Source organism: Cricetulus griseus, assembly GCF_003668045.3.
Source record: "Cricetulus griseus strain 17A/GY chromosome 1 unlocalized genomic scaffold, alternate assembly CriGri-PICRH-1.0 chr1_0, whole genome shotgun sequence".
Taxonomy (NCBI): Eukaryota; Metazoa; Chordata; class Mammalia; order Rodentia; family Cricetidae; genus Cricetulus; species Cricetulus griseus.
Window position 1 is genome coordinate 178950768 of NW_023276806.1, and position 18040 is coordinate 178968807.

Below are 18040 nucleotides of genomic sequence, written 5' to 3' on the forward strand. Positions count from 1 at the left end.
GTACGGTGAAAAAGATGAAAGTGCCTGGCAGGTAATGCTTGTCCCTGCAACAGGGTGATGAGGTTCTTCCATGACCTCTGCACTGTCTTTAAGAAAGTAACAGATACACAGCACTCCCACGGGCCTGCTTTCCCACCCAGTTCATCCTCTTATCCTCAGTTCGAAGCCCACAAACAACATCCAAGAAACTGTATCTGTGTAAAATTGTGAGAATTAACCCAGCAAGTGAGTAAGATCAGAGTTCAGTGACGTTTAAAATGGACTTCATTTTCAATTCCAGGAAAGAAACGACCTGACAAAATTCTACATGCTATCCTGCCATAAACAAATCATGTTAGTTAACCATATATTTAATTAGGACAACCAATTTTCCTGTGTGAGCATCTGTTCTATGCCATGTCTAACATTTATCACTTAGGGTGTGATCTAATCTAGAACCTTTGTCTGACTACTCTAATAAGAGTCAAATTGGTGGGAAGGAGCCAGTAATATTCAAATTTCTAACTGAAAACATAATGTCTCCCTCTATTATATTATCTCTTGTCTTGCTCTCTTCTGTTCTTCCCCCAACTCAACCTCCCTGCCTCATCATGTCTTCCTAACCTCTCCTCTTGAGCTGATCTCCAAAATTTACAAAGAACTCAAGAAGCTAGTCACCAAAACACCAAATAATCCAATTAAAAAGTGGGGTACAGAGCTAAATAGACAATTGTCTATAGAGGAATCTAGAATGGCTGAAAGACACATAAGAAAGTGTTCAACATTCTTAGCCATCAGGGAAATGCAACTCAAAACAACTCTGTGATACCATCTTACAACTGTCAGAATGGCTAAAAAAACATCAATGACAATTTATGCTGGAGAGGATATGGAGAAAGGGGCTGGTGGGAGTGCCAACTCTTACAGCCACTTTGGAAATCAGTATGGCAAATCCTTATGAAAATGGGAATCAGTCTACCACAAGATCCAGCAATTCCACTCTTAGTCATATACCCAAAAGAAGCACATTCATACAACAAGGGCATCTGTCCAACGATGTTCATCGCAACATTATTTGTAATAGCCAGAAACAGGAAACAACCTAGATACCTCTCAACTGAAGAATTGATACAGAAAATGTGATACATTTACACAATGGAGTATTACTCAGTGGGACACACACACACACACACACACACACACACACACACACACACACACACACACACACAAACAATGGAATCTTGAAATTCACAGGCAAATGGATGGAACTAGAAGAAACTATTCTGAACGAGGTAACACAGTCACAAAACCACAAACATTGTGTGTACTCACTCATATGTGAATTTTAGACATAGAGTAAAGGATTACCAGCCTACAATCCACACTGCCAGAGAAGCTACTAAACAAGGAGGACACTAAGAGAGACATACTTGGTCCCCTGGAGAAGGGGAAAAGGACAAGATCTCCTGAGCAAATTGGAAGCATGGGGGGAGGAGAGAGGGTACTTTATCTCTGTTTTAAAAGGCAAATGAAAGTGCTTGTGCTAGGAAGTAAATTCCACAAAGTACTTTCTGTATGCTGGGGATAACACTGAACACTCTGAATTTGCGGTTCCATAAGGATCTCCCCAACAATGTTATTTGATCAATGTCAAACAGCCCTTAGTCACTAAACTGAAGTCTTCAAAGCAATTAAAAAGTCCTCAACTTTAGCATCAGAAAATGTGCCGGTCATTCTTAGTCATCAAAAATGAAAATCACAATGTGATATCACAAGAAACTGGTCAAAATGTTGAGAATAAAGAGACAATACTAAGCAATCCTGTGGAAAATGGAAGGAATAGAAAACATAGCCAGTGCTTTGAGTGAGTGCACAGTGACTGACATTCATCTGGTGGCTTTTACTGAAGCTGAGCACAGGCAATTGTACTCCTAGAATAGACTCAGCAAGAGCTTATCCATGTCCACAAACCACAAGGACAAGAATGCTCATAGCAGCAAGATGATAGCGCCACTGTAATTGACCCTCAAGGTCAGGAAAAGAAGGAAGGGTAAATCTGATTTTTAAAAAGGTAAGAAAAAAATGGTGTACAATAATAGTATGTGATCTGCTGTTATACAGTGAGAACAAAACTCTGTATATTATTGAGTAAAACAAAAAAAATGAACTAAAGAGTGCACACTGTCTAATTCATTCATACTGCATTCTAAAATCAGTGAGCCACTGGTTACCAGAGTCAGAACAGGGACTGCGTGGGGACAGTGTGGGAAAGGGGTATGACATTGTGAGGCATTGGACATGTACTCAGGCAGGTTAAACAGATATGTTCAGATTTTGAAAACAGTTCACAGGTACTTTAAAAAGAATCCATATGCTTTTATTCACATACTTAACAAGTTACTTAAAAGTGAACTTAAAGAATGTTTCTGCTCTTTGTGGTTTGGAAATTTATACTCTAAAGACTGAAATGTAAATTAAATAAGTAAATGTTTATTGTGTGACTACCAAAGCTTTCCAAGACTCATATAAAATCTACATAAGAAAGAAAAAATATTGAGAAGGTTCATATTTTTAAAATTTTATATATAATTCAGCCAAGTTTTCCAAACAAGGCAATACCAAAAACAAAGTGAAACCATCCACCAAAGTTATCTGAAACTTTGTGTATTAAGAAAACAGAAAATCGTTCATTTGAACATCTTACAAATATCACATTGTTATCAAGGTATACAAGCATGGTCACAGTCACTCATCCATGGCATAGTTACTGGCTAACTACTAGATAAGCAAGTACTTGCCGGTTTTTACATTTATTGTCCTCCTGGAGATTAAGTCACAAATGTCAATGCCCCTCAGAACCAGGTGGAGATGAAAAGTGGCAGCGAGGCTGGTGGAAGCCTTTGTTGTGGGGAGGAGCAATGGAGACCGTGGACTATGGGGACATTGTTAAGCACAGGCCTCTGTGTGGGGAGTGTGGCAACATTCACCAGGCTCCCGCTGGTCTTTTCATGTGGGGCCAGTAGAAATCACAATTTACTATGTGAACCCAACCTTTTTTTTTTATGTAAGCTCTGTAAAAGAAAACAAACAAGAAATGCTGGCTGTGACAACCAGATCACATCTGTGAGCTGAATTAGGCATATGGCTGCAAGAGTCTAAAGTCTGATCAAACGAAAGAGACACAAATGCTTGTTGGGCGGCAGCCATGGGCACTCACTTGCCTTTTAGTTGCCCAACCAACCATGCTTGCCTCACTCTTGACCTGGTTCACTGTCACCTCAGGATTTACAGTTCACAAATAAATCAATTAAGTACATTATAGTCTACACATCCCATGAAATAGTAGGCACCCATTTAAATGACTGAAATAGAAATACACCTCTTCCGTGTGTGTGTGTGTGTGTGTGTGTGTGTGTGTGTGTGTGTGTGTCTGTCTGTCTGTCTGTCTGTCTGTCTGTCTGTCTGTCTGTCTGTCTGTGTCTCTGTGTCTGTGTGCCCATGAACTGTTTTGAGTGATGATGACTCAATCAGATCTAGGAGTGCCTGGGAGGAAGTGAGTAGAGAAGGGGCACTGGGGCACTTTCTCATTGTCTTTAATGGACTCTTTCCATTCATTCTTACAAGAGAACTTACTATTCCCTGGGGATGATGCCTGCTAGTTATTCAATTAGCTACAGTTCTGGTTCAGCTACAGTTCTTAAGCTTCCTTCGGACCCTCATTCACCAGTGACCAACAGGAAGGCTGTTGAGCAGCCTAGGTACCAATCGCCTTCTCTTGGAGGTCTCAGCGCATAGACTCATGGTCCAGAGGAGGTTTCATACTACTGCCTCAGACATCCAGGGTGTGGAAAGAGAGACTGCCTCCCCAGTAAAAAGATAATCATTCACATGCAAAAACCTAGCAGGAAGACCCTGTTTTCCTTTACTAGAAAATAATTTAACCATCTTGCCACTGGTAAGATTGGTAGGATCTGAAGGCATTGAGGAACAATCTCTTCTGAGACATTCTAACACAGACCTGCAATGTTAAAAATTACAAAAATAATGATGATAATCATCGGCCATGCTCTGTTTGCCTTTTAATGAATAAACGTCTTGTGATTTTATGTAAAAGGATCAAATGGAAAGAACAACATAGTGAGTGGCTGATAGCCCAATGAAGATGTACAATTTCTCTTAAAATAGTAATTATGGTTTAAGTCTTTCAGTTGTAACTTATCACTAATTATCTGGATATGGGAAGACTTGGAATGACCTACACACAAACAAATCAGTCTTCTTTTTAAAGGGATAACCATATAGCATTTATAGTTGATAGCTGCTATCTTACTGTAACTTTCTCTTCTACGTTTAACATTTAATATCTATTCCAATGTATAGCACAATGCACTTTAAATGGGTATCATCAAATGATCACCATTTCATTGTCCTTAACCTCCATTACATTTTCTAGTAAAAGTTACGCATAACACACAAATCCCATCTACACCCAAGAGGAAAGGATTCATTGAGCTCAAAATGAAATATAAGTCCCAAAACAATACTCCTTTATATTTCTGTCACTTATTTGAAATGAAAATGTAAGAAAGTATGAACACTTTGAATTATCCAACCATTTCACATATTTGTGTTACTGTATGAGCAATCTTGGTATAAGTCGTCATTTGGATATATTTCATTAAGCAAATGATAGCTTAATATCTAAGAAATATAAATGCTGTGTAAATGTTGTTAAATACAAGTTCATACTTTCAAGGAACTATTCTATTCAGATAGCTAATGGCTATAAAAATTTACAAATTCCCCACACAGCCTGGGCATGCTCAGTATGGGCTCAGCCGAGCTGGCAGCTGGGCACAGAGCAGTCAAACCAAGACTTGGTGGGTGAGCTCCCGGGTCGGAGTCGCCACAGCAGGGCTGCAGGGCCCTCCATGATGAGAGATTTGGGGTTACTTCCTCTCTGTAATTGATAGTCTGGGCAGTGAAGAGATGGCTGAGAGTGTGAAAGCCTTTCTGCGGAACTTTGTCAGCAGAAACAAAGACTCCATCTGGGGCATCTCAAAGCTACAAGCTCGGATCCAGCAGAGGAGAGAGCAGCAGCACCAAAGAAGGGGAAGTAGTGCCTTGGCGCAAAGGAGAGCTGGAATTCTTCCTCACATCAATTTTCGGTGCTCTTTGGGTGCTCCCGCTGTTTGTGATTAGCAAAGTTGTGAATGTCATTTGGTTCCCAGATATAGCTGACCTGGCATTTGAAGTATCAGGGAGGAAACCTCATCCATTCCCCAGTGTCAGCAAAATAATTGCTGACATGCTCTTCAACCTTTTGCTACAGGCACTTTTCCTTATTCAGGGGTTGTGTGCAAGTCTCTTCCCCATCCATCTTGTGGGTCAGCTGGTTGCTGGTTAGTTTGCCACAAGTATCTCTTCTCTACTCACGGTACTGCTTTGAGTACCGTTGGTTCAGTAAAGGAAGTGAAATGCACTGGCGATTGTCAAACATAGAAAGGACTGGCCTTACTACTTTGGATTTGGGTCGCCCTTGACTTTCTTCACAGCAATGCAGTCGTCCCATATCATCAGGGGCTGCCTCTTCTCTATCCTGTTTCCTTTATTCATCATCAGTGCCAATGAAGCAAAGACTCCTGGAAAAGTGCATCTTTTCCAGTTGTGCCTCTTCTCCTTGGTGGTCTTTTTAAGCAACAGACTTTTCCACAAGACAGTCTACCTGCAGTCAGCCCTGAGGAGCTCATCCTCTGCAGAGAAGTTCCCTTCTCCACATCCTTCTCCTGCCAAACTGAAAGCTGCTGCTGCAGGCCACTGAGTCCTGCTGTCCAAAGGGGATGGGGGAGGGGATGGGTGGAGGATGTGGCAGCTCTTTCTCTGTTTTCTGCCCCCTGCCACAGAAGGCAGGACCCACTGCCAAGGGGCCTCTGCATATTCCCTTCTCTTGGATGAATTGGAATTTTTGTCTCTGGTGCAGTAAGGCATAGTCTTCCTGACTCCAGTATGTGGGTTTTCTCTTTTTCCACCACCACCCTCGGTCTGAAAGGACCTGAGTTTTCCTGCTGTTTCTAGCATTTGCCAGGTCCTGTGCCTGGACTGACTGACTACATTTTTTTTTTTCCTGTCCCTGTGTCATTTGCCCTCCCACTTCTTTGCTGTCCAGCACTCCTGGATGAATGGACTCTGTAATTTGAACCATTGTATTTTGTGAATTTGTTGTTACTGTTTTTCTGTGAAGCACCCACATTGGATGTGGGGGATCAAGGAGCATCCCAGTTGCTCCATGTCACTCCTTCTATAGCCACCACTGTCTTGTTTTTTTGTTTTTTTTGTAACTCAGGTTAGGCTTTTGTCTCTCTTGCTCTGCTGCAGAAAAGCAAAGAAGGAAAAAGAAAAATATAGAGGCTGTAGAGATGGGCCAGGTAGACCTCATCTAAACTAGCTGGGTTTTGAGGAGTTGTTTTTTTCTTTCTTCCCCTTGAAGGGGAAACAACATTTTTCACTGGTACAACTTATGTTCCCCAAGTACTGGGGAACTGTACCAGTTCTGGACATGTGCCACTGCATCACAGAGTGCTGAGAGGATCTGAGCTGCTTAACCCTGAAGATGAAATCCACTGTTGGCCTCTGCCAGGTCTCATTGGTTTTTTAAGGAATATTGGGTGCTTCATACAGAAGGGGTAACCTTATTAAACCCATTCATTCAACCTGTGATTGGGGATGTTTTCCTGTCATTTTAAGAGTCTAAATAAGGGGTGAGAGGGCAGATGCAAAAAACTTGTACAATTTTAAAATATCACAATTAAACGTGAGCTCGTTTCCCATAAAAATTTACAAGTTATGCTTAATTCCATATATTTTAACCTAGTATTGAAAAATCTGTCTAAACAATGAAAATTAAATAGATCTAACAGAAACATCAAAAGAACAAATTTGGAATCTACTGTCTTGTATGTTTAGAAACAACAGACAATAGTAAAGAAAATAATTTGTTAAATCAAGATGGACATACTTCTTTGTAAAATGCAGAAAATATTAAATGCATGACTAAACTGACCTGAGGTGTTTAAAATAAAATACTTGTTTCAGATAAATAATGCTAATAGACAAACTTTGAAAACCTAAAATCTGTTATGAAATTATTTTAATATTGCAGTAGTTTTACTGTGCACTATAAACAAAAAGGATCACTATATTAAGAAAACAAACATTAATGAAACACCAGTGAGAAAAACATACATAATTTTGAAAAGCCATATTGCTAGCCAGGATGCCGCATGTTTGCAATCCTAGACCTCGGGATCCTGAGACAGGAGGGTCATGAATTTTAGGCCAACATGTGCTACATAGCAAGACCCTGTATCAAAACAAATAAATAAGCAAACAAAAAGTACAATGTTATAGATATACATTTTTCTCATCTCCATTAAAATCGAGTTTCCAACATTAGGAGAAATGCAAGACAATATTTAAAGCATATGGATACTTAGAAAGTCTATACACAACTAGGAGAAAAATCACTGACAGTCTACAAGTTCATATGCACCCTGGCAAAAATGTTACTTGGGTACTGTCCTAACATATTTTCCAATCTATTTGTTCTCTTCTAGAGGTAGGCATACAACCCTGATGACTGCAAAGCCTGTAACATCCAACAGAAATAGCTGAGTTGCTGTTCTTCACAGGAGGGGAAACTTATCAAAATCACATGCTGAAATTCCTAAAGTTCATTTTTAATTCTCTTTGGTACAAAGTACATTTGCATGACTAATTTAGTCTGCATATTTAAAAGTGATATAAATATGCTTTAAATAAAATTACACTGAAAAAAATACTCTATACTTATAAAACACGACAGCACTCCACATTTAAAAACATATGCCTTCAAGGACAATCAATTTTACCATATTTGGATATACAAATTCTGGAGACGGCCCATATAGCCATCCCATAACCTTCATTGAACTTGTAAGGAATTATTCATCTTCCCCCAACAAAAATCTCCAAACAAAATTCAAAAAAGCAGTACTTCTTTTCAAGCCCTTTGCAATGTGTCTTTGCCTGTTTCCCTCAGAAATTGTATTTGAAAGCATCTGTATTAATCAAACATTCTCTTTGTCCACAAAAGATGAAAAGAACAGGTGTAGTGTATGGTGGGAACATTGCCAACAGCAGCCAGAATTTTCAATCCCAGGTAAGAACTCCCTGGGAAATTCCGTTCCTTTGGGTGTGGTGGGTGGGTCCTGTGAAATGGTTGGGAATCGCTCCCTGGGTTATTATTATTTCCTGCTGCACAGTAGATGGGAATAAGTTTCATTACATGACTTCCTCCCCCTGGCCCTAGAGAACTGTGTTCGCATGCTATAATAAAGCCAGCTGGTAGAGGAACTGCTGTGACCCAGGTGAAGACAGCCATCAAAAGGATGGAGAATTCATCTTTAGGATTTAAAAATCAAATTATGCCAATATCAACACAAACATAACCAGAGAGTTTAGAATTTGGGTAGACATTCATTTCAGCCTGGGAGATCTGAGCAGAAGAAGCAGCTGAACACTGCCTGATGTTCTGCCCCATGAAAACCATGCCATAGATATGTGTGTTTTTTTGCAAGTGGCTACAATTTTAATAATTTGTTATATAAAATAGGAAGTTGGTGCCATTAGGAAAATACTAACACTATTGTGCTAAAAACACAGGCCTAAGAGAGCTTTTACATTTTTGAAGGCCATTTTAATTTTTTTAGAATCTCAAGGTTTTTGCCACTTACCCATAAATTCCTGTTTTATATCAGACACTCTGCTTTTTATTGTGTGAACTTTTACATTTATTGCACATTTTCCATTTTCTTTGAGTTGTGAATATACTAGATGTGGGTATACATGTGTGGTTTATGTCATTCATTATATTTTTACAGAAACATGCATTCTAGTCTCCATGAATTCCCCATAACAACAGAGCCAGCAGCTGGGAAAGCACAGTCATTCTCACCAACACCTATCACAGTTGCCTCCAAATGCTACCTCCATGCAAGGACTTCCCCTGGCCATAAACTACTGCAGGAGCAGAGAGAACATGGAGCTCCAGAGGCTTCCTGGCTTAGAAATAGCGCTTTAGAAAGCAGATGAAACTCTCGGCAGCTTTGCTGAACCAATCTCTGAATGCTTGCAAGGGATTTTGGCATAGGACACAGACCCATGAGCCTCCAAGCTATGACATCCTTATTGCTTCGGGCAGTTTAAAAAAACTTGTCCAAGAAAGGGATATATAGAGAGTCATGAAAATAGTAGTATAATATTCAGATTAAAAGAGCAGGAATAAGAGTCAGGGGAATACACGCACATAGCCACAAAGTGGACACTCACAAAACACCAATGGTATGTCCTACATTGTAAAGGTAGACATGTATTTTGAGTCCTGCTGCCCTTGTTAAAGTTCAACAAAACTAACCATACACAAAATGAGTAATAGAAAAATGTTCCATCTGAATCCAGTCCAGGGCTACAAGAAAACAAAACAAGGAATGCAGTACTATTACCACAGACAATGGGAGGTAAACAAAAGGCAGCAGAAAATGTATAGAAATGTAACTTAGTATTTACATAGAAGCTGAAATTAGAAAAAGGACAAGGTGGGCAGGGCAGTGGAGGAATGGTGGCAGGCCTTTAGTCCCAACACTCAGGAGACAGAGGTAGGAGGATCCTGACTGGTCTACAGAGTGAGTTCCAGAACAGCCAGGGCTATATGGAGAAACCCTGCCTGGAAAAACAAAAAACAAACAAGAAAACAAGGTGGACCAAAATTATAAATTCATCAAGACACAGCATAACAGAATACAGAAAGATGTAGAAAGAGAAAGAAAAATCATTTTTCAATAAATGTGAGAAAAAAAATAAATGAAGAGAGTAAACAAGTAGGAAATGTTATACTTTCCAAGGAAAAGGATAAGAAAAACTATTAGAGTGTTAGTCACCAGAAATATTCCATTTGTAAAAAACAGAAAACAGACAGTAATGCGCTTAGTTTTACTTTATGTGTATAGATGTTTTGTCTGCATGTATGTCTTGGATTCCCTGGAGCCAGCATTACAGATGGTTGTTAATCACCATGATCAAAGAATCAAGCCCAGGTCCTCTGGAAGAACAGCAGGTGATCACAACCAATAAGCTACCTCTGCAGTCGCACGTGATTCGCTGTTTATATGTTTGTACTTCTTGTACTTATATATTTTACTAATTAGAAGTTAAAATAATAAAAGCAAAAGGCAAGGAAAGAGACCCAAGTTCATTGCTTCTGTCTTGTTCTAGAAGGCCACTGTTGACATTCACACTACAGTGAGATGCCCCCACTCTTGCCTATCTCTAACTCGATGCTTGTCTACTGTGTGGACAGCAACCCTGTGAAGTGTTAGACACTACAGTGTTTAACTGTACTGTAATTCACTCTTTGCACCTCACTCTCCCTGTTTTGTCCCCACCTTCCTATTCCCCCCTACTTATCTTTGTGGCCTTTCACCCTTTATGAGCTTGCCAACTCTGGTGTACCTAGGCTTTACATTTAGCTGGTTATTCAAATTCTCCTAGGCAGTGAATCATAGCTGAAGATTTGATATGCATGCAAATACAAACACACACACACTCCAGTTGGTGGGGGATAAATAATCAAATACACTCCTAGCTTGAGTCTCAGTCCTGAAAAATAATTCTTAGTACAGAACATTCAAGATGTGTTGGTTGAATACACTTGCTTCTTCCCCGTCTTTCTCGCCTCTGAGATGGCAGTTTTATCTTCCTATTGGATAAAAGTTATGTTCTGTGTCTGGTATACTAATAAAAGTAATTTCTGCACTTCTATACCTCCCCACACCCTTTCCCTTACCTCTTTCCTTGCTTGAACTGTATTACCATCGTTAAACAGACTTTAATACTCCATTATTCAGCCACATTTGGCTTTCCGTAACCTAAACTGTTCTCCCAGCAGTATTAATTGATGAGATTTGCCTGTCAATTTAATCTTTCTCCTGCATGAGTATGAATCTATACCAAACTAACTCTACCAAATCTCTGCTCACTCTATGTTTCCATGGACATTCCTGAGACAATCCACAAGTGAGAGACGAAGGAAAACTAAAGATGGATAGTAGAGAATCAGGAACAGCCATCATTTGTCCCTAGAGAATTCAATGATTAAATCTGTGTTAATGACTCCATCTTGCCCCCAAACTCAATTTTTCATGACTTTAAATGAGAATAAGGATAGAATTCAGAAATTCTGAGCATTTGTGTGACGGCCATAAAAAAAAATCTACCATTTGCATAGTTGAGTGTTTCTATGTTAAAGGCTGCATATCTCTTTGATTAACAAGAAATTCACTGGAACTGCTTCTAATTCCTGTTCATCTGCAACATCCAATAAAAATGCTCAGTTGTATACAGTCTGTTGGTGAGCAGTTTCTCATTTCAGCTTCACACATCCCTCTCTGCTATTGTAGCAATGTTGTTCTCTCTCTCTGATCTCCCAGGATGCTTCTGATAAGCTCCTCAAATGCCTCTCTGCCCTTTATCTTTTCCTGCTTGAATTATTCTAAATAATGCCATGTCATTTGAGTACTCCACTTCTGACTTCAGAAAATTTTGAGCTCCACTGTGTGGCATTGAGGTCATGCATCAGCTTTCCCTGCCATTATTTCCTGCTATTCTCTATGTCACATACTCAAATATTTGCAAACATATCACATAAATTACTCCCTGTGAGATTTTTCATTAAAGTATTTTCCTTGACTATGATAATTGGTAACATTTCATTTACTCAAATAGTGTTCTGAGATTCCATATGGTGCTTTGGGAATATATCCTCACTGCTTGGATTATCATGGGGTTACAGATTCCTCTTATGAGATGTAGTTTTCATATTGAACTGCATGACACCAGATATTCAATGCTATGCATATTCACCTTAATTACACAATGCTTCTGCTTGGATAATACAACTAATTTGTATTGAAACAACTTTTTCATGGTGGTTAAAACAAGGGAGAAAACTTTTACAAAAATTATTTGGATGCACTGGAGATTAGCAAAGAGCAAAGACATTGTCTCATGAGAAACCACCTAGTTTGTGTAGAGAAGATGGTGAGTGCTGATGTAGACTGAGAAATCAGCAGCAAAGAATTAAAGTGTCAGCTCAGTTGGAAAATGAGGGTGGTATCCAAAACCTTAGGTTGGGCCCTGCAATTTCTACACCTTATGAATAAGCAACTTCCAAATTGCTTGATATAATGAATTATACATGTGAGCAGATCCTGAGCCACAACTGAAAAGTTGAAAACATTGACAGCATGACTATACTGCTATAGCATGAATTAATAATCCTTAACATTTAGTCAAGGGGAAAGGATAGAAAGCAGAGTAATGAATACAAGAAGAGTCTTCTTGAGTGATCAGAGGGGATTTCACAGATTTGCTAAGACAACAAGCAAAGGAAATGTTTGGCCAAAGAGATACTATGTGCAGTCTTTTTCTTCCAGAATAAAACTAATCTCTTGGATGGGATGACTTATTTGCCACGGCAGCCTGATCACTGGATCTCAATTCCTAGAACCATCATACTGGTGAAGGAGAGGGAAAAAAATGACTAAACGTGAAATGAGCTGGTGACCTGTGAGATGATGCCTAGAAGCAAACAAATGTATATCCATGCCGGAGCCTCTGCAGGGAAGACATGTGTGACTGAATGGAGCAGAAATGATATTCAAAGAAAGATTTTGTAAAACATGAACATATGTGATTCATAAACCTCATTCATGTCTTGATATCCTAAGAAATATAGCTATGCTTCTGCCAAAGTCCTCTGCACTTAGAGCTACATTTCAGATGACCTGTTTAAAACAAAGAAGCATACTATTTTGAAAGAAAAGGCAACTTTAAAGTCAGAAACAATGTGAATAAACCATATTTACATTAAGAAAAGAATTAGACAGAGAGACCCCCCAATACCCAAGGTTTAGTAAATAAGAATGTTCACTCCTAAGTGAACACATACACCACACATATTCCTCCCAATGTACAGAAAACATTGCAGGAGACAGAAAGCTTGTAAGAGCCGGAGGCTCTAAAAGAGTCTTTTAGACGCAGCAGGGCAGCTTTTCATGTGGATTCATGGTGACTACAACAATATTATGGCTGTGACAACTTGTACAAGACCTGTGCAAGCCCAAACTACACTGAGTCCCAGGATGGAGAGGGGAACTGGGCATGGAGTTACATCCCTAGCCTTGGAGCTATCTTCTGGGAAAGGGAGAGTCCAATTTATTTAAGTGACACACATCCAAGAGCTTTTGGGCAACACAAACTGGTCTTGGTGGATTTTTTTGTTTGTTTGTTTTGTTCTGCACTTTTTGTTTGCTTTTGTTGTTGTTTTAATGACACAAAATTATGTAGATGTGGATAATGAAGAATTGGAGGGGTGAACATGATCGAAGTACATTGTATGAAATTCTCAAAGAACTATTAAATTTAATACAAATTAAAAGAACAGAAAGAAAATAGAGCTAACAAAGGGTCTTAAAATACTGAAAGGGTTAGGAGAAGAGTCCTAATCCAGAATCCTCTGCTCAATGAAAGTAAAGGAGGAACAAAGCTGTCATGAAATACATGAAAACAGAGAGACTACATCACTAGCAGATATATGCTGAAAATGTATGCATTCTGGCTGTTCTTATGTCTCCTTGTAAACTGATTATAGAATTTCTGCTGTGCAATTATGCAATCTGTCCTTGAAGTTATCTGATTCACCATTCCTTGTGTCCTTTCTCTAAATATTTCAAGCATTTCATTGAGATATGTTTGTATGTTATATTTAGTTTACATCTGTGGGTGACAAACTAATATTTAAAACATGCTAATTAAACATTCTCCCTGCCAGGATAGTTAACAACTAATGTACCTCAATCTGCGGCAGTCTTTAGAGGCAGCTACTAAGCACTTGGTTGCTAATTGTATGTGCACCTGGGTATTAACGAGGGCAAGGACTACCTGAAAGAAGCCTTAGTATAAAAGAATGGTATTTTTTTTGTTATAGGGTTGTAAAATACATTGTATAGTCACTGCTGCATCTTCATAAATGGAATGTAAGTATCAGATGCGCTCTCTCTCTCTCTCTATATATATATATATGTGTGTGTGTGTGTGTGTGTATGTGTGTGTGTGTGTGTGTGTGTGCAATGATAAAATCAAGGAATATGTATATTAAGTTATGCCTTCTCATCTAAATGAAAGGCAGCAATTCCCAAATTCAGAGCATTGTTCTGCACACTGGTGAATGAAATTGTGATGCCACATGCTACAAATATGTCCAAGATAAGGGTTCACTCAACTTGCAAGAACCAGTTATGGTGATTAACCTTTGCACCTCCTGTGCAAAGTTATTATGTTAAAAGTGGGATTGGAATTTGCAGCCATTGCTATATAGTAGCATATTGCCTCATGTAGGTCAGCTGCAGAGATGCATGGCTTTCTCACACTGAGATTTATCTTTCATTACTTTGAAATCTTTCTATTTTTGTGTTTCTCACATCATCTGCCTGGAAAGAGTGTGATTTTAAAATCAGAAAGCTTTACATTCCTTTTGTAAAGTACAGCATGCAACATTTTATTCACATAAATTGTATCTATCTTTTTCCCCTGTATGTGTTCCTTAATCTGTTTATATACATACATATAAATATATGCTCTAGTTTGGTGAATTTATAAGTCAAATATATATAAGACAACATACGTTAATGTTCCAAAATTTGTCAAGCAGACAAATTATGGTAATAAAATTGCTTGCTGCATAAATACACATAAAGTTAATTAGTTCACAGACTGAGAGCTGACAAGGGTTTTAAAGACACGGGCGACCATTCCTCTGTCTCAAGCATATTAAATAAATACAACTCAAATGGTTTTGTCTTTTTTGATGGAGGTAGCACCATTTTTCTTTTATAACATACTTCTTACCTCTGAATGGTACCCAACTCTGATGAAGGCACAAAGTGGATCAAAGGCGCCAGTAGCACATGTCAGAAGGTGTGTCCGGTTGTAGTGATGCAAAACCCGAACATAATTGGCACACTCGCTCTAAAGTGGAATCACAAAGGACACATGGTTAGAATGAAGCACATGTTTACCCTACCTTTGCTATTTGTAGTTCTTCAGTCCTTGGAAGGGAGTCTGAATTGGGAGGGAAAGGAACAGAGACTGGAATAAAGATGAGGACCTGGAAGAAAGGATCTAGAGTGAGGGGCACAACTTGTAATGAGCAGTGAAATGTGAAAGACTTCATAATCTTTATAATTCTGTCAATCATTTTTATAGTGTTCTATCGAAATTGAGGATATAAAAACAATGCTCACAAATGTATTCAATCATAATGATTTGCATCCAATACCCTCTACCTGTAATTTGAATTAGAAACAGGATTGTTTTACATTCAATCCCAGTTCCATCTCCCTCCTCTGTTCCCCACTAACACCCCACCTAGCCCATACCCTTTCTGCTCCCCAGGGAGGGTGAGGCCTTCCATGGGAGGTGTCTTCAGAGTCTGTCATATATTTTGCAATAGGGCCTAGGCTCTCCCCCGTGTGTCTTGGCTGAGAGAATATCCCTCTATGTGTAATGGACTCCCAAAGTCCATTCATGTACTAGGGAAAAATACTGATTCACTACCAGAGACTCCATAGATTAACCAGGCCTCCTCACTGACATCCACGTTCAAGGGGTCTGGATCAATCCTATGCTGGTTTCCCAGCTATCAGTCTGGAGTCCATGAGCTCCCCTTTGTTCAGGTCAGCTGTTTCTGTGGGTTTCACCAGCCTGGTCTTGACCCCTTTGTTCATCACTCCTCCCTCTCTGCAACTGGATTCCAGAAGTTCAGTTCAGTGGTTAGCTGTGGGTTATTTGTTTTACTTTGTGACATTATAATTACAACCTTTCTACCTTTCTTTTACTCCCTCCAAACCCTCTCACATCTCCCTCCTTGCTCTCTTTAAAGTTCATAGCCTATTTTTTCATTAACTGCTGTTACACACACACTCACACACACCCCTTTATCAGGCACTGTCATGGTCTCTCCATTCAGGCAGGCTCATTACCTTCATACAGAACCCAGAAACACACAAACTCACATACACACACTCAAATTTCTTCAAACACATATTAGCCAAATCAATTTTTTAAAACATCCTTTAATCAAATTTGACATTGCTATTCCATCAAAGTAAATTACAAGAGTAACACTAACCTTTTATAGTCCTAAAGATTATCCTAAAATAAATATACACAACAGTGATAAAAATGAGCAGATTAATGTTTCTCTTTTAAGTCTCTCTTATAAACTCACAGGGATGGGAAGACCAGCAGATTGTCTTCACTATACAGTCTCACTGGACACTAAGCCCCTTGGCAACATTGAGAACTGCATTCCTGAGTACGTTGCCCTGGGTACACAGATATATCCATTCAACTCCCACATATGTAACATTTTACTTTGTGTGTGACACATAACAGTTATTAGAATCTGACCATGCAGACGAGGTGAATGTTTTCTATCCTCACATGGCTGGAAGCACTTGCTTTTCCTCTGTTGACATACTGTCATTTCTTAGAACCAATTGGAGCACATTTTGACTCAGTTGAGCTTAGACTGACATAGGCTGAGAGTCTGGTCGATTCTCAGCATCACAGTGTGGACTAAAGCCAAAAGAGTGTTGACACACTTCCTTGGCTCTGCTCCATTGACAACAGAGAATTGGGAGTTACTAATAATGTGTTAGTCATATTTTTTTAGCTTAGAAGAAACAAAGATAAGTTTGCTTTCAAGGAAAGACCAATGGCCATTGTCCAAACCATGTATTTCCTTGGGGAAGAAGGACCACTTATTCCATGTAGGCCTCTCACCCATGTCTTGGAGTCAGGAGAGGAGGGTAGAGAGTCACACTTCTCACTCCTGTACCTCATGGACTCTGGGTTGAAATGGGATAGACTTTCCATCTAGTACCAGGAAAGACCCCAGAAGCATTATAAAATGAGTCAAGCACTTTCCTGCTTCAACTCCTCAAATGTTGTGCCTTCATTTTGTTTCTACATTTCTAATTTCTTAATCAAAGTGAAGTGAAATCTCTTAAAGAATTTGACTTCTCTTATCTATCCCCTTCAAATTAAGCAAAAAAACAGAACCACCTACCATTGTGGTTTTCTCCCAAATAATCAGAAGATAAACATTAATATAAGGAATTTATAAATCCAAGCTTAGTAAAATATAATATAATAAAATAACAGCGCCTCTGCGGGTTGGAGGGATAGCTCCACTGTTAAGGATTTCAGAATACCTGATGATCTCTTTGGGCCTCAGAGGGCACAGACAAAAATGTGTGCAAAACATCCATACACACAAAATAACAACACATGAACTTTTAAATATATGCTCCAGTCACAATTGTATCCTGTTATCTTTCAACTCTCCATTAAAATTAGTTTTATAGAATAATGCATTTATCGGATATCTTCTCTCTTTATGAAAATATTTATATATGTCTTTGAAAAGAAATAAAACTTTAGTGATTCAATGCTTTATAGGCACCAAGAATAAAACCCATGATTGGTTTAATCTACAATGAATAGTACTTACTGTGTCTTTTCCTTTCATTATGCATTCTTCGACCTTTGCTGCTGGACTAGGCCAGTGTATCTGAAATTGAAGATAATGTATTGTTATGGCAACTGTGTATAGAAGTAAAGATCACTAAAAACCAGTTTGTTTTCTTCTGCAATGCAGTCTACAATTTGCAATCCATTTTGTTCTACTTTCTGAGAAAATAAGTAAACCTTATCTTCTCTGAATAATTGTATGATTAAGAAACTTCTCTGTAAGCTTTCACATGATGGATGCTATATTTTGGGGAATCCCTAGTCTTCCAGGTGGTTCTGTTCACCTTTCACCTGCAGAGGCAGCCACTCTAGAACCTGTTCTTTTCCATATTTCACCTGCTGGAATCCCTGACTTCCAATATGTCGGTGA

The 18040-nt window shown here is 39.0% G+C and overlaps 1 protein-coding gene and 1 pseudogene across 1 annotated transcript in view; one reads left to right on the forward strand and one right to left on the reverse strand.

The window, feature by feature from the left end:
• Sema3e (semaphorin 3E) overlaps window positions 1-18040 on the reverse strand; it is a 248153-nt gene that overhangs the window by 85991 nt on the left and 144122 nt on the right. Inside the window, exons 3-4 of the mRNA XM_027393496.2 lie at window positions 17651-17710; window positions 14983-15102 (exon numbers count right to left, since the gene is read on the reverse strand). Of these exons, the coding sequence (XP_027249297.1) occupies window positions 14983-15102; window positions 17651-17710 (180 nt within the window). The remainder of the gene's footprint in view (window positions 1-14982; window positions 15103-17650; window positions 17711-18040) is intronic.
• LOC103162712 lies at window positions 4957-5803 on the forward strand (annotated as a pseudogene).